Source organism: Pieris rapae, chromosome 16, assembly GCF_905147795.1.
Source record: "Pieris rapae chromosome 16, ilPieRapa1.1, whole genome shotgun sequence".
NCBI classification, from domain to species: Eukaryota; Metazoa; Arthropoda; class Insecta; order Lepidoptera; family Pieridae; genus Pieris; species Pieris rapae.
Genome location: NC_059524.1, coordinates 3,723,268 through 3,746,207, shown reverse-complemented (window position 1 = coordinate 3,746,207; position 22,940 = coordinate 3,723,268). Strand labels below are relative to the sequence as shown.

The following is a 22,940-nucleotide window of genomic DNA, read 5'->3' as shown; positions in this document are numbered from 1 at the left end:
CGTTAACGTGTACGTTAAGGTTTGTATGTAGGTATTTTAGTTCATATCGAATAAAAGACAGTCCTACATTGACTAGTTAATAGTTAAGGATCTATACTCTGATTTTTAATTCCGTAGAATTCTGACAGCTATAATTTTTTGACATGTCAGAGATTATAAATCTTTTTGGCCTGACAAATATTTCAATTTCACTACGAGTCTGAAGTCTGAACATACAATTTATTTGTTAGTGAATACGTAAATTTTATTAAATGCGGTGCTCCACATTAAAAGGGGTTTTTTCGGCAAGTGATAGTTACTTTACAAACAGTAAAACACATAAAAGTAAAGCTAACATTTTATTTTTTAAAGAGAAAACCTGGAAATAGTAGGCAATAATGCCTGCTAAAGAATAAAATAAAGTAATTAAAGTTTATTTGACATATTGTTCGTGATATTGTAATATTTTGTCCCTTTTTCTGTGGAGAACTTTTTTAGTAGCAACATTTACGAAAGGTCAGAATTGTACGGAATGAAAAATCCATAGATAGAGTATAAAACTAGATAAGCTTCTAAAATAACAATAATAACTAAAGAGAATCAGTTTTTCTGTCTCTATTTGCATATCGGGTTTTATTTGTTTACCACCGAGCCCTTGGTCGGCTTGGTGGTTCTAAACATATTTCAGTGCAAACCGACTAAATTGCGAATCATGTTACCAACGTCAGGTAGTTGCCACACTTCGTCCTTTGTAAATAGTTGGATTATGATATTCGCTATCTCACACGCTGTACGCTGATGCCTGGTCTATACCATAGTCCATCTACGGAAAATCAAATAATAATTCTAAAATAGTAATATTAGTCTATAGTCTATGCATTTCATGGGGCCATTTTTGTAATTTGTTTACTTCAAGTAAAAAAAGAATGTTCACAGACTAATTAATGTATTGTACAGTGACCAGTGTACTGCAAAAGACATTAAGCAAGTGGGGATTGGCAAATAATAATGTCAAGTATTAAATTAATTGATTGGTTTATTTACATCCTAAATTAAATTACAATCTGTGTTTGCTAAAACATTTAGAGTAATTGTTTTAACTGTTTTCTATGTAAAGTAAAAGAACATGGGTGGTGGTGACTTGGTAGGTGCTAATTCAGTATGTTTCGATGTCATTAACTTCATGGATCTTTAAAACTATACATTCCTCTTTCAGAACTCTAAGAAATCATGGCATCCAAATACTATGAAAAATCAAGAACGGGTTTGGAAAGCGGAAAAAGTAGCTGCCGAAGAGAAAAAGCGTATATTGGAATTGCAGCAAGAACGTGCCCAAGAGAAAGATCGTCAGGAACTGAATGAACTGGCAAGAAAAAATGCAGCCAGTAATTCAGATAATCGTTTGGATTGGATGTATAATGTGAGCTGTTTCCTATCTTTGTATAAATATACCTTGAGCTTTCAGTAACAAGACTAAGAGTGAGAGTGACCAAGTATGACTTCCTTTTGTCAACGGAAATCCTGTGCTAATAGTCAGTCTCCCCTCTAAGTCTGACTTGAAGCTGGATTATTTCTGCCTTATTAACATACATGATTAGTATAATCTAAACATGATATCTTAAGTAGTGGTAATTTCAGGTAATAAAGGAAAGGTAAAGCTTAAAAAGTATTGTTGAGTTTTTCTTTAAATACTTTTAATAAATAAATAATTGAATTTTCTGTTCTTACGTATGAAGATATGATACAGTGAATTGGTTACAAATTTATTAAGAAACAAAACAAATAATTATAACATATGCTATATTTTTATCAACTGAATGAATGAAAAGTAATGTTGATAAAGAAGAACCTTTTTATATATTTCTTAGGATAAAGGGTTGTGAGGAAGTTTGGGAGAGAATGAGCGAGCGAGACTATACTACTACTACTACTACCTGGGCGTAAGGAATGAATATGTATCAAAAATTTTAATAAATCTATGTCTATCTATGTTGATGCATTCATAGAGTGATCAATGATCATCAAGCATCCTTAGAATGAAAGACAACAATTTTCAATTTCTTAGTACTTTATTATCATTTACAGAAACCTGATAAACAGGTTCAACATGAGGAATATCTCCTTGGTAAAGCTATTGACAAGAATTTTGAGCAACATGGAAAACCAGAGCATAGTGAAATTCCGGCAGTTGCTCGTAGAGTTGTGGGATCAAGCATGCTTTCAGCAGCTACTGATGTCCAAGTGGATTTAGCTCGTAAGATACGTGAGGATCCACTACTTTTGGTAAAGGAAAGAGAGAGAGCAGCTAGGGCAGCTTTGTTAAATAATCCTGTACAGCGTAAAAAGCTTACTGAGCTGTTACGTCAAGAACAAGTAAGATTTTAGATTTAGTTTAAATACACACATATATTTTGTATGTATTGCTTATATGAAACCTAGTTTTTTGCTATACTTATAATAATCTAGGTTAAGCCTTTAAAAATCCTGGCTTTAGTGATTGCATGCTTATTTATTAGCTGGCTAACATTGGTCTTCAGTTTTACAACTTTTCTATGCTATTCATATTATTTTTAATGGTGTTAAAGATTAATTCCTAAATGTAATGCTAGTATTATAACAAGGTAGTCTTTTTACATGTTTGTCACAGTTTCAAATGGGATCTTTTCCAAATTAACATCAAACTCATTAACAAGATTAATATTATTTCGATTTTGAAAGAGCTTCTGAAAACCTTGTTTAATTGAATACAAATAAAACTTTAGTATTGTTTTGTAAATTTTTGTTTTGTTTCTGAAATTTTTGACAGGACACATGCTACACAACTTACCATATTGTACCTAGTTTATCTCTTCAAAGCATATTTAAAATAATCTATAAATTACTTCAGTTAAGTTTTGATAGTATATACTGCATAGTTAATTTAAGTTTGATTCCCAATGTTGTGTGTGGATCTTAGTTTTGAAATAACCAGTGCACTAATGTCTGCACACTTTTATATTACATTTCCTCACTACTTGGCAAGTCTTAATAGAGATATTTATTAGAATATTTTGTTAATCATTTGCAAAACTTTCTTAATTTTCTTTCTTGGAAATATTTTTGTCTGTTTAGTATTTAGAGCAATGAATATAATTCTTATTATTATTCCAGGAGCAGAAAAAAGGACAAAAGGATAAAAAGAAACACAAAAAGAAGGATAAAGATTTAGATAACATACTAGCAGCAAAACTTACAGCATTGAGTTCTAACAAAATTGATTTGGCGAAACTTTTAGAGGCAGATGATTCTTCTGATGACGATTCCTCAGAAGAGGAAAAGTCGAAGATGAAGAAAAAGAAGAAGAAAAGTAAATCAAAAAGCAAAAATAGTGATAAATCACATAAAAAAAAGAATAAAACAGAAAAAAAGTCACAAGACAAGTCTAAAAAGCACAGAGCCAAAAATGACAGTTCTTCTGATAGTGATGAAAGTATAGATAGTGGCCACAAACATAGTAGAAAACGTAGTATGTCTAGAGATAATGAGTCCATACCACATAATAAAAAAAACAGAAAAGATGGTCCTGAACAATATTGTACTGATGACAGACAAAATATTAGACATGAACCTCAATATAAACGATATTATGATTATGACGCTAATCAAAGAGAATTTAATAAGACAAGAATAGACAAAAATGAGGATAAATATGTTTCAAATAAATATAGACATCACAGTGAAGCTCATAGTAATAGAGAAACTAAAAGATATAGCCCTATAAGAAAGATGAATAGGAACGAGAAATCAAATGAACAATCAAGAAGTAAGAAAGGCCTAAGTGATGCAGAGAAAGCTGCCAGATTAGCTGAAATGGCTGCAGCTGGGGCTGAAAGAGAAATACAAAGGGGGCGGCGTGTTGCAGAACAAAAAGAAGAAAATAAAGCAGCCGAGAAGGCTTTAGCTTCACGGATGCCATCACGAAATGAAGCAAGGGCTATTCCAGACTCGTTGGAAAGTCGAATCCACTCTAATAGACATTACATTCAACGAAGTGAAAAACACATGAGCGAAAACTTTGCAAGACGGTGATGATTTTAAAGTAATTGTGAATAAATCAAGTATAAAAATCAAAACGTTTTTATTACATAATAAATAGTTTATGATATTAACAAATGAGTTTCTATTATAAATGATTTTCTATTTGAAAGCATACAATTGTTTTGATATACAATAAATATTCTATACAAGCTAAGGTGTCAGTCCAGAGGAATTTTCTCTTTAACAATCTGAAACAAAAATTATTATTTTTAAATGGACAAAATATTTCGCATTATTTTATCGATCTTATAAATAAATACGTCGTCCCATACGTCCCAGTTACTGAGACGTATACGTAGACGTACGTACGAAGATATTTTCTTTTCTGGCTCTCATTCTCTTTTCATTTCATAAGATATGGCCTCATAATAATCAATCAGTTGGTGAAGTGAGCAATAAAGCTATGGTATATAAAAAATAATAACTATGCCCTCAGATATTCGTATGTCTCATTGGGTTATACCTCAGCGCACATCCCGGCGTAAATAGGATCAGTGTCCCAGGGTCCCCTTTCGGGCAAGGGCAGGGCGCGACGCCGGAGCTCTGCGACGAGCTCGCTAACCTCCATAATCGGGATTGGGTCAAGCGTACGCGCCAACCCAGCCAAGTATTCCACGTAGTGCATCCTGCAAGAAGATACGACGTGAACAGACCTGGAGCAGGTTCCGTTTGTAGACGCCCTCGAGAGAACCGTAGGGCCGTGGTGGAAGCCTCATAGCAGCTCGACGCACCAAAGTCTCCAAATCGTCCACGCCCAATATCGGCAAAGGCTCGATTTTCTTGTTACGCACCAAACGACTCAGATACTCCAAGTAATGGTTCCTGCAAACACACGCTTCGCTCACCCCCGTAACCTATTTCTTTTAGAATAAGGATGTATGCCCCATGTAACAGTTTCATTGGCTAATATCTGTCTGCCGTGTAGGTTAAGATATCAGATCATTACATTACTATTACCTACTACTATGCATTTATCAGCTATATATATATTTTTAATTCTACATTATACACCTAACACTCATTTTCTTAAAGTTGTGTAAACTTACTTGCAAAGCCCAGCGTTGCCGGATGCAACTTCGTTGCCACACGTGGTGTCTACGAGACCAGTGGGTGTTTCCCGTTGCAATTGAATTGGACACCGCTTGTTGCTGCCTTGCGGGGCTTCAGTTTCATACGTGATGTTGTTCATCTGTAATCATTATGACTCGCGTATTAAGGAGTTCATCAATAGATGGCGCTATTAAAAAAAAAATTGCTAGTCTTACCTGAAGAAGCGTTTGCAAATCATGTGGTTCTTTATCACGTAGGTAAAAGAGACAGTTCCTGGGATGGTGCGCGTGTAATCCCAGCTTAGCACAGTATTCGCTTAGGCCGCATCTTGCACCCATCATAAATGGCTTTCCACAACCGTAACAAAACTCGTATTTGCATTGGGTGCAGGTGAAATGCATACATCCGCCTCTGAAATCATAATTACCCTTATCAAATATTGAAATAATTTAACAGACGTGAAAGGGATTCTGTAACGTCGTACCGTATTCAAAGAATTTAACATGTTTCAGGCGCAGACCTACCAATATTCATTACTGTTTCTTCGTGTCTGATCTGATCATAATAAAATAGATATGAAAAAGATCCAGATCCAGAGTTCAACATTGGCAAATTAAATCATCTATCAAAAAGGATTAGACTTAGTTTTATTTTTTACCTGGAAAGTGAATATTTAAAACGGCACCGCGGACACTCCAAGCCATTTTCTTTCAAATGCTGTTGGACCGCAGCCATTGATCGTTCCGGATCGTTATCTTCAAGCCATATCGCGTATTGTTCACATGAAATACCGTCATGATTTGCGGACCACTGAAAAAGGGGCAAATTTTGCAACTACAATAAATGTAATGAAGTACATAAATAGAACGGAGTTTTTGCTAAAAATAAAAGTTACTTTGTATACGGTGTATAATATTTTAAATTCAGGAATTAAATCTGTTTAAATAAGAAAAAACGCTGTTTGCATATTATAAACAAACCTAACGATCTGTTTTGGTTTTAACAAAAAATTAACTTTCACGAATAAAATAGGTATGTGACAGTGGCGAAGAGTCCATACAAGCCGATTCCCACCGGGTTACCTTTCAAAAATCAGTTCCATATTCATACAAAAGTATTTACATTCTATTTCATTAACAAAGTATTATTAATTAAATGCCTGCGCGATTTACAATAGCAATAGTAATTCTTAGCAATACCCTAAGTATCACATTTCATTTTATAGTCGTAAATTAATCAGCGCGTCAATTTTTCGTACCTAAATTACATTAAAGGTAACTCGACGAATTACAGCTTATCTCGGCCAACGTTTTACTATGAGGCGAAAAGAGACAGAGCGTGTCAAACCATCTCTTTCTAATGCTCGCTAACTGTACGTAAAATTTAAAGAAAGATAAGGCTGATCGCGACCGGCTTGCAGTTCTCTCCTCTCCTCTATTAGAAAGAGACAAAGAAATTATTGTTATTGAACCACGGCACGGGAGAAAGAAAACACGACAAAATTAAAAAGAATTAGCGTTATAATGAAATCGTTCGCAAGTCATATTCTTTTTATTTTGGCATATTTTCGCGTTCCATTTCGTTTGGTTGAAAATAGATTATTTTTAGTATGTGACATGTGTTCCTATACCACTGGTGCGTGATAATTTCGTTTGTTATATTTTAATATTTGTGTTATTTAAACTGTGACTGATTCTGTAAGGTAATTTAATCGCAGATTTGGTTAAATACTGTGGATTTTGTTTGTTATTATGGCTTTAATTCATATAGAGTGCTGTTCAACATTTTTTTGGACCGGCTTCCCTTTGCCAAAATTTCACCCTTCGCCACTGGTATGTGACGATATTTTTTATATTTAAATTCTGTAACAACACTGTTTTATATAAAAGTGGAAGGGCGACTATAAATTATCTTTATAGTAAAGTATAATAAATATTAAAATTATGCTTTCAAGCTGTTTAGAAACACAATTCATCGTAAACGAAAAGGTGTTGGAACAATCATACTCGCAGTATAATTTTACATTCATGTTCATTGGGGCGATCAACGACTTAGAAAAGTGGACCCGAAGGTTCCCCGGAGGTCCATTTTATCCTATCCTCCTTTTTACATTTTATCCACAGAAAATGTGTAAATATTTAGTATTTAAGTAACCCATTTAGTATAAACAGACTGTACAGTCTTGTGCTATATTTTTAAATATATCTCGTTCATACCGGTTTTCTGCACGTGACACAAGTGACAGATTTGCATTCGGGACATCGAAGTTTCCTTTGCTTGGGGTTTACGAAACACCCTGAGGAGCACTCAACGCACCATCTGAAGTTTGGATCTCGGGCAAGCGTTCGATCTCGTAACTGAAATCAATACAAATATTTCAATCCATTTGAATGGAATTTTCATTGATCTGACGTTTTGTCTATTGATACCGAGCCTTGGTGTAGGTACTGTTGAAATATATTTTGTTAGAAAGTTTTGGTATGTTTCATTTAACTTACTTTTCTTTGAAATAATTCATGAACATCGTTTTCAAGTAACGTCTTTAGTAAAATATCCAAATGTGCAAAGTAATTGACCCAGGCATCTTCGTCTAAGTTTTCCAATTCTGGTTCCTTACAATATGCGCATACGCAGTCAACGATACTGCGCTCAGTGATTTGCACTGTGAAGTAGTGTCTGGCACACTCGCGGCAACACCTGTGCTCACATCGTAACATAGATACCATCTGAAATCAGATTTAAAATGTAATTTTTTACATCCGTTTTTGAGTAGAAGCTTTAGAAGAAGCAACACGTATTGATGCATTTCCGAAAAAAAAATTAAGCTCTTTAGTTTTTTCGACTGTGTTTTTGTGTTCCCACAAAAACACAGTCGAAAAAACTACTACAGTCAAGATAAATAAATAAATAACATAAATAAATGAATGTAAGTGCGTGGTCCTATTTCACCATGCCTACTGCTGATAGAGGAACAAATTTTATTTTTGTTATTATTTAACTATTCATTACATCAAGTTGTCATTTGGGACATGCTGTAGTGGTTGCTCCTTACAAACATTTTATAAAACAAGAACTTGACGATTAAAAAGAGTGGCCGAGAGTTTATTGCCAGTTCTTCTCGTCCGTTCTACGCTCTTGATTTGAGAACTGGCAGTAAATATAAATTAAGATGCATGTAATAATATGTATTTATTTATTGACGTTCATAAGTGAACATTGTGTTATCGAAATAAATTAAATGCATGCAACATGCTCAAATCAACAAATTATCTTCAATGGCATAGCATTTAGCAGATGCATGCTATACAAAATACATACTTCGTGTTCCGGATAATGTGCAGCGCACAGTTCACAGTATTGGTTTAAGTATACCAAGGCAGCTGTGAGATCGGTGCACTCCAATGCAGCTAAGAGAGCGGTTGGGACATCTGTCCCTCGCGTTATTAAGTCTACAGCGATCCTAGCTTGATCCCAATTTTCCGTTGCGCCTTCCGCTAAAAGCATACGAGCTTGTCTCTGGAAAACGAAAAACGATGAGTTATATTTCCTATACATAGCAAAAAATACAGACTGCGTAGGTATTGATTACGACCCTTAGAGTCCAGTCAATCTATTATTAGTTAATTTCATTCAATGAATGTAACTCGAAGTAGTCTTGGTAGTAAAAGAAACTACTTCATTGTTAATGTATGTAGCATTATTAACCATAGCTGTCCTTTTTGTCCTAGAACAGGAACAGCCTGTATGTACTAAGTGTGTTACATAAATACTAAATATATACACATTTTCTGTGGATAAAAAGCAAAAAGAATTCCTCACCTCCGGAGAACCTTCGGGTAATTGTATTCTCGTTAAGTCTATTAGTTGTCCCGAAATTCGTCGCATTGTTAGTGGTGGAGGCGGCTGAATCTCAGGTGTTGGAGTTGTTGATTCTCTAATTTTTTGCACTGATTTTATATCGTCATCAGAATCGCTGTCAGTCCATTCATCTTCTGTTCGACACGTTTCACGGAAGAATTGTTCTTTTTCCTTAGTAGATATTTTTGGTGATGATTGTTTCTCACTTTTAGGTGGTTGTGGAGCTTGACTTTTCTTTAACGTGGATGTAGAAGGCGTTGGCTCTATAATAGGCGTATCTTGGCTTACTTCAGGTTTCGGAACAAATAATTTGCTCTGAAGTTGCTTAACATTTCCATTTTGAACGGTCGCGAATTGAGCTTTAGGAGGTGCGGGCGCTGGGTATTGTTTAATTGAAGTGCGTCTTACGGGTAGTTTAGAAACTATAGTTTTCGGATTTTTTTCCTGTTTATCTTTTTCGGAAATAGTTTTGATGGGCACTGGAATATTAGATTTACCACTTGGTTTAGATATATTAACATTTATTTTGTTTGCATTTGTATTTGAAATAAGATCTTCGTTTGCTTTTGAAGTATAATTTTCTTCATTGTCGTTTGCTTTATTTAAGTCGACTATTCCGATAACAGTTGCATGCGAAGGAATATGTTTGATAATATTAACATCTTGCCTATTGTCTGATTTTTGAATATTTATTTCTCCACGAGAAGGCATGGTCTCCCCTGAAGTGAAATCTTCTAAATTGTTTTCATTTTTAATATCTTTGACTTGGGTTGGTACATTTACTTCAATCTTTTTTAAAGCAGGATCTAATTCTTTTTGTTCATAAACATTTCCAATAGAAGCATTCATGATAGGTCTTCTAAGTTCCAAAAAAATCTCTTTTATTGGTGTAGATACTTTAAACTCTAATGCTTCCAGACTTTCTTTAGTCAGCTCATTTCTTTTATTTTTTATAGGTATTGTTACAGGGTTTTTATTTAAATTTGTTACTTGAATTTTAGTTTCACTAGCCAGCTGTTCATATATTTCTTCAAACGAGTTAACTACCGTGAAGAAGTTATTATTCATATCTTCAGGGAGCTTCTCTGATTTTATCGCTATTATTTTCGGAGAATCAATAGTTTGTACCTTTTGCGAAGAAATATCAAACACTGTTTTGTTATTTTGTAGTAATTCCTGTGGAGATTCAGCATATTCTATTGCTTCTTCAAACTGCTCTGTATCCTCTGAACTTGTTACAGAATCTTTATTTTCTATGATTTCCTTAATTTCTTGTTCATCCTCTTCGCTCGAACTTTCATTTTCATCAGATGTTATACCTTCAACTTCTTCTGTGTTATTTTCCGATTCACTGTAACTAGATTCCTGCTCTGTGGAGGGCTCTGAACCATTCACACCTGATACATCACTTTTCTCGGAATCTTGGTTCGAATTGATATCGTCATTAATTTCATCTTTCATTTGTTGTATTAACCGCTGTGTGTTATCTACTAAATCGCTAAGGTTATTTGATTTGGTATTTTGCACTTCTATCGTTTGCCTTTCCTCTAAAACATTAGTTACCGAAGCTGTTTCTACCTGTTTTTTGTTAACATTTAATGTATTATTTTCTTGAGACGGTTCAATTTTCGGTGATGTTAAAATTTCATGTTTTGTGCTTTCAGATGATATTGGATTATTTATTCTATTATTTTTATAATTATCTGAATTAATTGGTGTATTTCCAATACTGGAATCTATATTCGATGGATAAATTTGATTTTGAAGCTGCTGATCAAGACTATGTATGTTGGTATCAATTGAAGAGTCGGTTCGAACTACTTTCTTGTATTGTTCTATATTTGGCAACGGACTAAGACGTGTTAAAGCATTGTAGGCATCAATAAAATCCTTTTCAGATTGTATGAAATCCAATAAATTTTCTGTATGTTGTGAAGGAGAAGTATGCACTTTATTTCCCTTTAATAATTTATTAGAACTATCTGCACGTAGGCCTTGGATCAGCAAACTTTCTTCAATAGAAGGAATACCAGCTAGGTCTAATAACAATTTTAATTTTTCAGCTATATTTTCTGTATTAGTAGGATTAGATTGAATTGTATCTCCAACTCTTGGTTCAGTTTCATATGTATCTCTGTTTATATTTAGCGGTAAATACATCCAGTCATCGTCTTGAAAATTATTAACGGATTCTTCGAATTCGTCTGAACTGTCGTTGGCTGAAATGTAAATGGTAAAATGTGATGATATGCGTGATGATACGGCGACACTTTTTTTATTTAATTTTGGTTTGCTTTTCATTACCGCGACTGCGGTGTGAGCGGGTGGAGAATGACGGCGGGATGGCTTCGTCATCGACACCTATCGGAGAACCCCAAACTCGACCTCGTAATTTTCCTTCTTCACTTACTCCACTTTCTCCTGTCTGTAAAATAAGTGAAGGCATTAAAAAAAATCTATTTTATTTTCACTGATGTCACTTGAGGTTTGATTACCTGTCGCCTATGTCGCTCGACACACTCCGTAACGGCAGGCCACATAGCTCCTCTATGTTTCGATAAAGCGGCGCGCGCTTCCAGCTCTGATACGTTGGTTCCAACGGCAAGTCTTGCTGCCGCAGCTCTAACTCCCGCCACCAAACTGGGCCATCGCTCTCTTAGCCAGGCGAGAGGCGCTACTGGATTCTGTGCTAGAGCGGCGTGAACTTCAGCTGCACTAAAGCCGAGGCGTTCTGCTTCAGTCATGAGTCTCGCTAGTTCTAGACCTCTTTCTGCTTCACGCTTTGAATGCCCCCCAGCTAACGCTTCTAATGAAATTGCTCGATTATTTGATAACGGCTCTGGTGATGGGCCCTGAAAATGTAATTTTTATTTCATATTGTCTAATTAAACTCAATATAATATTTTTTCTATTTATAAACCAAATACCTCGGACCCATAAAGGCTGGTCCGTTGCGAAGGGCGCGTCCGGCGCAAATCAAGGTGTGAAGCTCTGCGCGTGAGTCTTTCGGCTTTCTTGCGCTCAGTCTCACTCCAGTCAGCGGCCGGACTGCTGTCGCGCCACTCCCATCTACCACCCGTTGTGCGGACACTGCGTTCACTTTCCTTCAAAATTTACAATAATTTTATTGTTAAAATCGGTGTCGTAATTCGTGAAAATCGTTGTAACTTTGACTTTTTGATAATAATTTTGTCGGATTCGGATGTAAATTCCCGATTATTTGAAAATTACTGTTTAGGAGATCTCAAAATAATTACAGGATTTACAGGGAAACACTTTTTCAACGGATTGAAGCTATGTATTATTATAAATCTATAAAAGTAAAGCACGCGAAATAATACATACCTTCAATCCGTTGAAAAAGTGTTTTCCTTTAATGTGTAAAAGTAATGTTAATAAAAGACAATACTATAATTCCAGGATTTGAAGAAAATCTTACTCGCGTATCACTGGAGAGTGAATGCCTGCTATGAGATCTCTCTCGCCTGTCTTCTCTGAAACGGCGCCGCGGACGTGAGCGGGTCACAGAACCTGATCTTTCCCAATTATTAGGCACTTCATACGTCTGAAAGTTTCAAATAAATAATATTGTGCGTGGGAATGTCTTAAATCTAGCACGTTATCTGCACGTATTATTGAATTTTCTTGACTAATGAAATGTATATTGTTAGTTCAAAGGTAGCTGAGCAAAGAATGTTCTGGTGAATAATTTGAGACTCACAAAGAAGAAGAAAACAATGAGCGATTGTAAAATAAATCCGTCTAATTTATGTTTCGCTTACCATTCTTCAAGTTCTAGCTAGGCATCTTATTTGTTTGTAGAAAAAGGGTCTTCAGATTTCATTTGAATGAATATTTTTATATTAACTATTTATGTCGGGTAGGGTACGTCTGTAGGGCTTAGTTATCTAGTGCAGCTTGCTCATACATACACTACATATCCCGTCACACATACATATAAAATTAACCACTCAATAAAAAAAAAAAAAAAAAAAATATGTTTATTTTGGAATATAAGATACAGATATCACTTCGGCAAAGAAGACAGAGGGTGTAAAAGAAAAAGCCGGCGTAAAAACTCTCGGTACTCATTATAACGTCCATTGGCTGGCAAGCTGTACAAAGGGAATAATAAAATAAACCTTACCTGCGTTGATATACTCTGAGGTGGTGGAGATGTACCCGTATTGGAAACATTAGTCCTGCTGTTTCTTGATTCTGGTCTATCGCGGGACGGTGAACTTCCAACAGACTGTTTCTGTATTTCATACTGTTTCACAACCGTTTTAGTTATTGGACTGGATGGTAGCGATGATCCAATACTTCGTTTCAAAGTTTCAACAGGTTCACGCGGCTGAGTATTGGTGTGACTTTGAATATCTTTAGGTGGCGACGGACCAACGGCTATATCATGGCGGGAATGTTTTGATTTTTGAGTACTTTCTCTGGTCGGTGTTTCTAATCGACTTTTAGGATTCACGTCTTTTGGTGGAGATGGCCCGCAGCCAGTGGATACGCGTTCTTTTCTGGTGCGTTCTTTATTTGGTTTGTCATCTGCAATAATAAACAATATATATTGATATGTGTTAGTCTGTAATGAAAGGAAAGGCAACATTGATTTCTCAGCAGCAGAGATAACAGCTGCCACAAAAATTTGTATGTACATAAATTATGTTTAGGGAATCAATGACTTCAGCCTGTACTAGCTATTGTGATGAATTCGCCCTATTCGATTCTCGATGTATAATAATAAACGCCTGCTTTGTTACAACAATAATGAAGTATATTTCCAACACTTCTTATTCTTAAACAACCACACAGCTTCCAATTTGACGTCCGTCCTTATCAAGCGGATCGGTCCGAATACCCGCACTTATTTTAGATCGTATCAAGACTACCCGTCATTATGTTTGTAACTGTCGGTATCGAATCAATCAACTAACTTACATCGAGTAAAACATATTAAACAAATACAATCATCAAATAAACTATACTGTTAATTATAAATATTAATAAACATAATAAAATTGTAAAGTAATAACATATCATCATAAATTCGTTACATCGTGAATCAAGAACAATCATCAAAATAAAGTAGCTTGTAAATTGAATATAAATATTATTTAAAAATAAACGTGATTTAAATAATAAATTTGTAAAATAATAACAAGTAATCTTAAATTCATTACACTATTATAGAAATTAAAAAAAAAATACTACTCTTGTTTGTGTGTATTAATTATTTATTTTAATTTGATGAACTATCTGTTAATTATTATTAATTATATTTGAATATTGGACAAACCTGTATTATTTATAACTTTTGTAACCACTGGAGATGGGGTAGCAACTTTTTCAACGGTTAATTTTTCCATGCTTTTTTGCAAAGAAGTGATAGTTTTCGGTGTAATAGTTGGCGTGCGACAGCATACAACGCATACTCTTACACCGGGTTCGTTAACAAACGTACAATGTTCACATTGCCATGTCGTGTTAGGTGCCTGTGGGGCGGGTCCTAGATCACATTCACTTTCTTTAACGTCTTCCTTATTATCTATTTCCTTTTCTTTTGTTTCTATTTTCTCCTCGACTCTCCTTACTTGGCCTCTATCGCTCTCAGGCTCACTTTCAGAGTCAGCATCACTTGATGGCAAAGAAGGCGTCGGAGATCTCGGCTTGCGTCTTGATGTGCGGGAACGCATGCTTAAAGCTGGCGATGGTGCGCGTGAGTGGGCGCGGGAAGCAGCACGAGACACGCAACGACTTTCCGCTGAAAATTCATTCAATCGTTTATAAAAGTTCGATTACTTGGTATCGCTAAAAATGAAACTCAACAATGAGTTTAATAACAGAGTATAATTTAACTTTACTTAGTTAGTTGACTTAGTCTTGTGTAATTTAATCAAATCAAATCTAAATATCTTTATTCATATAGGTAAACATGTACACTAATTATGAACGTCAAGAAAAACAAATTAAATTAATTGTAAATTTATATTTACAGCCAGTTCGCAAGTCAAGGGCGTAGAGCGGGTAAGAACTGGCAAGAAACTTTCCGTCACTCTTTTTAATCGCCAAATTTTTAATACAAATTGTTTGAACTTGTTTTACTATTGTTGTTTAAAAAAACTTTATTAATTAGTCTCAGAGTTGCCTTGTTATCCAGAAGCTGGTCAAAATGACGAAGAAGAAGGTATAAAATAGAAGAAAACTAAGTATTTACCTCAAAATACACAGTAAAATAAAAGACCTTAATGAAATAATTGCAACAAGTTCAATGAAAACTTTCCCTGTAGTATAACAAAATCGATTTATAAAAAATACCTCTTCGATATGGTTGAGGCGTCTGAGGTTGCATTTGAGGATACGGCAATCGGGGATTATGCGTTGGTGGAATACAGCACCCTTGTGGCCATTGCCCCCAGGAGTTATCTAGGTTAGCACAGCTTCCGTAGCGCCATGGGTTGGGGGCGCAATGGGCACAGCCGGCACAAGGAGGGGGCCCCCCCAACTCCATAACCGAAGCGCCGCGTCGTAGTGGTCGCCCCCAATTCTGTGTTAGGTTTTCGTGACCATCCCAATGTTCCATTTGTTGAGTTGGCATCTGGAATTTTCGAGAAAATTTCATCTTAACTTTATTTTTACTTAATTGTTCTATATTAGTAGCGACGAATGTTAATCATATATAAGGGTAGTTTTGGGGTCTTCACTACATAGTATAAAACAAAGTCGCTTTCTCTGTCCCTATGTCCCTTTGTATGCTTAAATCTTTGAAACTACGCAACGGATTGCGTTTTGATGCGGTTTTTTTAATAGATAGAGTGATTCAAGAGGAAGGTTTATATGTATAATAACATCCATTAAATAGTGGAGAAGTACTGTTATTTTTGAGGTTTCTAATGTGATGTCGTAAATAATTACATTTTTTCCGCATACATTGCAAACGCAGGCTGAACCCTACGAGTTTTATCAAAATAATGTACTAAGTATTGTAAACATTGAAAAGATGTACAGAAAATTCCGTGATGGTATATGTCTATATGGTATATGTCGCGTATATTATCGGAGCTTTCCAGCAACGGAAATAACAATACATAATAAAAACCTGCTTTTCATCAGCATTGCACCCGTGCGAAGCTGGGGCGGGTTACTAGTATATTATAATTTGGTCAGTCGCATTATAAAATTTATCAGTCTTACAAATTACGACAGTATATACTTCTATTTTTCTTCTTTATTGTAATGAACGTCGTGGTCGAATTGGTATGGTTGAGAGCTAAGAATTATCACACATCTGTCGTACTTACAATGTTTTGGGGTGGGACATTGTATCCGGGTAATGAAGTGCGCGTGCGTCCCCAAGAGTTGAAACCAGTCGGTTCCATAGGCGGTTGCATAGCACCAACAAAGTTGGGCATTGCTAAATGAGAATTTTGCGGTGTACGTTGGCTTGGAAAATTGTTATGTGGTAGCGTCGTTGCTTGATTGAAGTGATTTTGAGGCCCATGGACCACATTTACGGTGGCTCGTCTTGGATCAACCGGCTGTGGTCTAGGGCTTGCTGTGCTTCTGTCTCCAGCCATCTGAAGACATAAAGATACTGATAAAATATCTATCTCGCTTTTCTTTGTTTTAATATTTTAGTAATATACCTAATAGAAAGAAACGAGAAAAAGTAATCAGATATTTTTATTGAATACCTATTAGTAGCAAAACACTAGTTAATAGACAAAGTGGAATAAATTAAATAGTGCTGCAACAAATACAATGATAGTAAATTGGCTTGCGTCAAAGGATGCGCAGAAGTTATATTATATTAAGCGGGGGGGACCTTTTCCCAAAACACAATATTACTTATAAAGCATATATTTTCTTTTAAATAAATTTTTTACCTTATGTCTTCGCGGAGGTGGAACGGGAGGTGTTCCCTTTGGTGGTAAAGGAGGCCTTACTTCCTTTATCTGGGACGGTGGCAGGGCCTAAACACAGTCAATGATTAGTGCAACTGCAAGAATGTATACTGTATAAATTAATGTTTACATCAGTGGGTGAGGCTGGCACTTTGCCCATATTTTGACGAAACTAGCTTATTTAGGGCCTCTTACTAATCGCCTACTAAATGTCGTCTGTGTCTCCTATAATAATCTTAATCAGTCATATGAAAATTTCAATATTCAAATAGACTGAATAAAAATAGTAAAACTAGCCTAGTAAATAATCTCAACTTTGAACTTTAGACGCTAGAATTATTCATTTTATCAGCGTAATGAACAGTTACTTCTGTGGTGAACATACGCAAAAGCATGACAAAGACCCTCATCTTAATAACATATTGCATAGTATGTAGTCACTTTTATATAATTAATAAATATAAACGAACCAGGTTCAAGCGCACAGACGCTAATTACTGATTTAAGTTAACGCCTGTAGATGGTACCTACCGGTGACCGTTTACACAAAACGGACCAAATTCGAGTCTAATTGCGGAAATTGGGCCCACCTACCTACCTACCTACCTAGTACCGGTGACCCTAGAACTGGTGCTTTTCTCGCTTGGCGAATAAGTATCGCAATACAGCGAGAAAATGCTGCCAGCGTTAAATGGACGGGGACTAAACTGTTTAAATTTTATTTTTATTATTTATTATAATTATTGTTATTACTATGTAGATAATGAATATTGTAAATACTATATTTGTTGGAAATAAATATCATTGTATTAAATAATTCAGACACAGATATTCTCAATACTCGAGTTGGATGTTATATGATTGTCTATGTATGTTGTTGTATATAGGTTAAGACTGAATAGGAATAGAATTATATACAAAGAGGTCAACGTAATAAGTCTTATGTATAAACATGAACCTGTAACTAGTAGACTAAGTATTAATTACTTAAGATGGAAGATGGTGTAATGGTTGCAACTCCTTGCAAACATTGTGTAAAAAAAACTTGGCGATTAAAACGAGTGGTGGAGAGTTAATTGCCAGTTCTTCCTTTCCCTTCTACGCCCTTGATTTGAGAACTGGCAGTAAATGTAAAATTTATGTAGAAATAGCAAAAAGAAAAATATATATTTTTTACGTTTATAAGTGTACATCGTGTTATGAATAAAAGATTTTGAGACATGCATTGTCCACACTTCACGCCCTTTACCCTTCCGATTACATAAATATGAATACTTAATGCACATCCTGTACCTGTCGCTGATGATTCCTTCGCTTCGGGTGTCTGTGATACATGTCGTCGCACGAAGCACAGAGCGCGCGACGTCCGCACTCAGTACATCTCACTCTAGCGCCGCCACCACCGCACAGACCACAAGACGTGTCCATTGGATGACCTGGGGTATAAACAATGAACTGGTGCCCTTCCGTAATCAAGGCAAATGTTGAACAACTATATTGTTAGTATAGAGTTATATATAGTAAGAGTTGCTAGCTATATTGTTAGTTTTGGATAGATACCTAGATTTAGGAATATAAGTTTAATTTTTTAATGTTTTTTATCTAGAATAGTTGGTGTGGGATTTTGGAATTCTATCGTATTAGTAATTACTGTTAAGATAGAAAAATGTAGTGAAATAAATAAATAAATAACTTAGTAGAACAAAATCGTTCGTTGTGCTAGACCTCTGCTCCATCGGATTGTCTTACAGTAAATATTTAATTATTCGAAAGACTATCTACAGTTTTAAAAGTTGTCATTTTACTATTTTTTGAGTAAGGAGGTTTTACATACCAGTTGGTGGTCGTGGTGGCGGTGGTGGGGGTGGTTGCAATTTAGCGTTAACACTAGAAAGACGGGAAAATCTAACTACCTACAAAGACGGCGACCGGTCAAATGACTCCTCCAATATATTAAACCTTTTTTTATTATTTTAGCTGTTAAAAATGGTAACTATAGTAATAAAACAGGGTTTGATGTATGATTAATTATAATATTTATACACATATTTTACATTTTAACATTTTCTTTACATTACAAGAGCCGCAAAGTGGCTTTTTACAAGCGTCTTTATTACTTTTAATTTTGCACTTTTGTACATTTAACATTTTCCGAGTTTCCGGATTTTGAGTAGAAGATCGAGAAGAATTGAAAAAATGTACGGCCACCTTCGAGATGCCGCTTTGACACTATGATTTTATGCCATCTGGTAAGCCACATCCACGCCGTACTTGGTGCATTGTAGAAAGGCACAGTTTTTGGCTTTTTCTTAGGGTGATTGGAGTCTATTTCAACATTGTTATGTAACGTGCTAAGGAATAACACGTTCGTTTTCCTTGATAAATTGTGAGTGTACATCTATCGGATTTCAGGATTTTTGTTTCAAACAAAGTCTTATGAAGTGATTTGACGTAAGGTGGAATCTCTCGTAGTGCATGTCTCCTACAATCGTAGTGTGTTTTGCGAGCAAGTTATTTACCAAGCTTATCGATGTAAAGAAGTTGTCAGTAGTTATATTTCGGCCAGTATTTGCAAAAGGTTCCACGAGACGCATGACAACGGATTCACCAAGGCTTTGGTTTTGTGGCCTGCTTTCGTCCTTTCCTAAATAAGGAAAGCCGTTGCACAAACTTTGAATCCACATCGACACAAGCAAGAAATTTTATTACAAACTTATCAGGCTTGTTAGCAACGTAATGAAGAAACCTGCATGTAACCTTAGTAGAAAACAGTTGTTCGTCTACTGTAAAATTTTCTCCTGGCTTGTAGCATGATAAGCAGTTCTCAATAAATTTCTTCCAAACGTCTGATATTAGTGCAAATTTGTCTAATTGAAGTGACCACGACGTACCGTCGGTAGAGGTGATAAGACCTTGAAGCTCAAAAACTTTTAAAAACTTAAACTTGAAACTTATAAACACTTATCGGATCTCAGCCGTCAAATGACTGCCGCCGTCTTTGTCGGTATATCAAGATTTTAAATAATAAACAAAAGCGATGTGAGTTATTTTGATATATAGTTTCATTTAACTACTAATATTAATAAAAGTCACAAAGTTTCAATACGTTACGTCAAATGGTTTGTGAATTATTCAACATTAAATTCAAATTGACAGTCAAATGACTGCTCCCGTCTTTCTAGTGTTAACGTACTGGTCAGACGGAAACTCTACTACTTCGTAGTCTGGCTCCGGCTTCGCTATGGGGGCTCTGTTTAGAGACCGCATTCCCAATGTAGGTGTTCCGGGCACTGAAGCCCTACCGCGACCCTTCAACATCTAAGGAAATGCATTATGACAATTTTATTACTATACTTGTAGTATTAGTAGGATTAGGCAAGAATCATAGCCTATCATCTATAATCATACCTAAGCCGTACATAAAAATTATAGATATATAGTAGTAATGTTGAAGAAAAATTAGTTTTATACCAATAATGTGTAACAATTGTAGAAGCAATGGGTTTCAGGGCATTTTTTTATTCCTCTTATTTGTATTATGTGTTATCTGGACGAGTTTCGCTTTTATCAGGCCCTTTCGTTCTCAGTCTTGACTTGTCTATGTCGTTTGTTTATTGTTTTCTCGTGTGCAAAAAAGTGTAAAAATATCTATTATTAAATTTAATTCAATTAAAGATTTAAGTTGGCGCCTCGTCGATATTACCGGTGACCCTAGAGCATACAGCGAGGAAATTCTGCTAGCATTAAAGGTTCACTGCCACAGGACCAATCTTTTTAAATTATTTTAAGTTTATTCTTTATTCGCGTTTCATTATTTTTATTATTACTATATTATTACATAGGTTAAGAGAATTGTAAAACTGTATAATAAAAAATATATTTGTTTTTTTATTTATCTGTACACTACATCATATTGCTGAAACCCAGGGAATGAATTAGAGAAGATAATATTTTGTACTCCTTTTTTTACATTTCTTTTTCTTTTTGGAATTGTATATGAACCTAACCTTAAGGGCTTCAGAAAATATTGCATCGCCATACAAGTTTAATAGCAAAGATGATAAAATGCTACCTTCTGAATTTCAATTCAAAATTCAACCTTTTTGAATCTCGATATATGACGAGTGTTGGCTGTTTACTCTTTTATCAGTACTTTGCTATTAATAAAGGTTTTAAATTAAACTGAAATCCTTTTAATCTAAGCTAATTCTCTGAAGTACTTCCTCCATTTTCAAAGGACTTCTCATAATCGACAATGGAACCCTGTTCATGTCCAAGGATCTCTGTATCAGCACTTTACAGCCAAATAATATTTTTCTAGTTTCTGACACTGCTTCGAAAGCTAATTGGGTAGGATAGTGTATCACGTTCAGTAAGAGATGAGAGAGTAAGAGATTCAAAACATGGCTCACATTGAGATAGTCGTAGAGTAAATAGAACCTGAGATATAAACTTCAAATGTAATCTATCAATACACCAAAGTCACGAATCTCCTGAATCTCCTGAATGGGTGTTAAATCAAAACACGCTAACGGACCTGCTCGAGACGCCATGAAAATCGCAAATAAGATAATTAAAATATATTTATATTATATACATATCAATTAATAATATATCTTGGCTTTTATTAATACAAGCTTATAATTTTAAGTATAATGAAATAAATTTTACCCAATGCAATATAATAATATTTTCTTGTCATCTTTGTATAATTTGTAGTTGATGATTTTTTAACAAAACGATGTTGTTTCTTTTATTTCATTCATTTGCGTAATTTATATAAAAACACTATTATTCAAATATCCTGCAATATCCTATAATATAAAAGCATATTAAGGTCTAAAATATGTAATTAATGTTTTCAGTTGTATAATTTTTTTTAATCTTTAAAATTCAACGCTGTCTTCTTTATTTCTCTTCTTTTTTTTTCGTCTGCGTATCTATAGCTGTATTAGTATCACAATGTTCAATATTCCGTATAGTTTTAATGTGAAAATCGTGCTCCAATTGCTGTTCTACATCCACATTTTATGAATTGGTGCAAGCGTTTTACATTAATAGATTATTACCACCAAATAGCTGTGGCCGGGGCGCGACGGGCGTTGTCTCGACCTAATTGTCTTACATATCCGAAAATATCGAAAACAATCACCTGCATTTAGATTAAATATATTTACCTTAACAGTAGATTATATATATAACTATACTCGCCTTGGTATCCGAAGGTATCACGTCAATGTAACATTATGCAATGTGGACACTACACTCGCGGGGGTATTGTACGCAAATACAGGTGCCGGGTGGCGCAAGAGTGCAATCACAACTAAATTTTATCGAATCGTACGCCCTATGCGGATGAAATTGACAGAACGAACGCGTGCTCTGCCATCACTATCCTCTATTTCTGTACGTGGCCGCGTTGCCCTGATTCTACTAAAATTAAGACGCGCTATTTCCGCACTCAACCTATAACGCCCTCTTGGCCGCGTCAAACATCGCGCGAAACTTTAGATAGAATATTTATAATATTAAATTCGAAATATTTACACATTCATGAATGCATGAATGGTTTAAATTTAATTTAATGGGTTCATTTTAATTCAAAGCCGAGTTCGTTGTTGTTGGTAAATGTAATATAATATGAATACTACTTCTTACATATCCTAAAGATCTTGTAGCATGTAAAATATATTAATGACGATGTGGTTTATGACATTTTCCTTTGAATAATTGTAATGTAGAGGGAGGGTAAAACTTGCTGAATTTCTTGCCCGTCCTTCATAGAACAAGGCCTCCTGTTGGTTTTGCGAACGGATGGCGTAGTCTTGCTCTTTCACGAATTTTGTAAATTCTCATTCTTATTCAAATTTTGACATTCATAAGACGCATCTAAACTGAATAAACGAATTTTGATTTCAAATTAAATCAATTTCAAAATAAATATTTTGAAATATGTGATGCTATGGATTTATAAACTTATATTACTATACAAAAGAGGTTTGTTAAAATAAAAAAAAAACTTGAAGCAATCAAATTAAATGCCATAAAACGTAAACAACTCACAAC

At 35.1% G+C, this 22,940-nt stretch overlaps 2 protein-coding genes across 5 annotated transcripts; one reads left to right on the top strand and one right to left on the bottom strand.

The window, feature by feature from the left end:
• The first annotated feature begins 851 nt into the window (after window positions 1-851).
• Window positions 852-4,113, top strand: LOC110998055 (pre-mRNA-splicing factor CWC25 homolog). Its single transcript, XM_022266481.2, has 4 exons — window positions 852-1,123; window positions 1,196-1,399; window positions 2,065-2,352; window positions 3,130-4,113. Exons 1-4 carry the CDS (start codon window positions 1,106-1,108, stop codon window positions 4,045-4,047), a joined length of 1,428 nt encoding a protein of 475 aa, XP_022122173.2. The 5' UTR covers window positions 852-1,105; the 3' UTR covers window positions 4,048-4,113.
• Window positions 4,082-22,298, bottom strand: LOC110998054 (E3 ubiquitin-protein ligase lubel). 4 transcript variants are annotated; one of them, XR_002600355.2, is made up of 23 exons: window positions 22,086-22,297; window positions 20,064-20,192; window positions 18,709-18,760; window positions 18,168-18,310; window positions 16,857-16,943; window positions 16,272-16,547; window positions 15,289-15,568; window positions 14,270-14,734; window positions 13,112-13,518; window positions 12,404-12,529; window positions 11,892-12,068; window positions 11,460-11,816; window positions 11,269-11,389; window positions 8,926-11,183; window positions 8,425-8,622; window positions 7,605-7,832; window positions 7,323-7,463; window positions 5,765-5,916; window positions 5,322-5,517; window positions 5,103-5,245; window positions 4,788-4,878; window positions 4,520-4,682; window positions 4,212-4,244 (listed from the first exon to the last, which is right to left on the bottom strand). XR_002600355.2 is itself a non-coding variant. In XM_022266478.2 (22 exons), exons 2-22 carry the CDS (start codon window positions 20,190-20,192, stop codon window positions 4,215-4,217), a joined length of 6,132 nt encoding a protein of 2,043 aa, XP_022122170.2. In that variant the 5' UTR covers window positions 22,086-22,298; the 3' UTR covers window positions 4,082-4,214. The 4 variants fall into 4 exon arrangements, 3 of the variants coding, with proteins under 3 accessions (XP_022122170.2, XP_022122169.2, XP_022122171.2); XM_022266478.2 differs by lacking the exon at window positions 4,520-4,682 and having other exon boundaries at window positions 4,082-4,244; window positions 4,710-4,878; window positions 14,270-14,731; window positions 22,086-22,298; XM_022266477.2 differs by lacking the exon at window positions 4,520-4,682 and having other exon boundaries at window positions 4,082-4,244; window positions 4,710-4,878.
• Window positions 22,299-22,940: the final 642 nt, after the last annotated feature.

What these genes read in the sequence shown, in the direction of transcription:
- LOC110998055 (XM_022266481.2), top strand. An exon ending in GTTTGGATTGGATGTATAAT is followed by an intron (nt 1,400 to 2,064) that starts GTGAGCTGTTTC and finishes TATCATTTACAG; the next exon opens with AAACCTGATAAACAGGTTCA. An exon ending in AGCTGTTACGTCAAGAACAA is followed by an intron (nt 2,353 to 3,129) that starts GTAAGATTTTAG and finishes TTATTATTCCAG; the next exon opens with GAGCAGAAAAAAGGACAAAA.
- LOC110998054 (XM_022266477.2), bottom strand. Translation starts at nt 20,192, where the DNA reads ATGTTGAAGGGTCGCGGTAGGGCTTCAGTGCCCGGAACACCTACATTG. An exon ending in CACCTCCGCGAAGACATAAG is followed by an intron (nt 16,548 to 16,856) that starts GTAAAAAATTTA and finishes TTATGTCTTCAG; the next exon opens with ATGGCTGGAGACAGAAGCAC. An exon ending in TTTAAATATTCACTTTCCAG is followed by an intron (nt 5,518 to 5,764) that starts GTAAAAAATAAA and finishes TTATGATTTCAG; the next exon opens with AGGCGGATGTATGCATTTCA.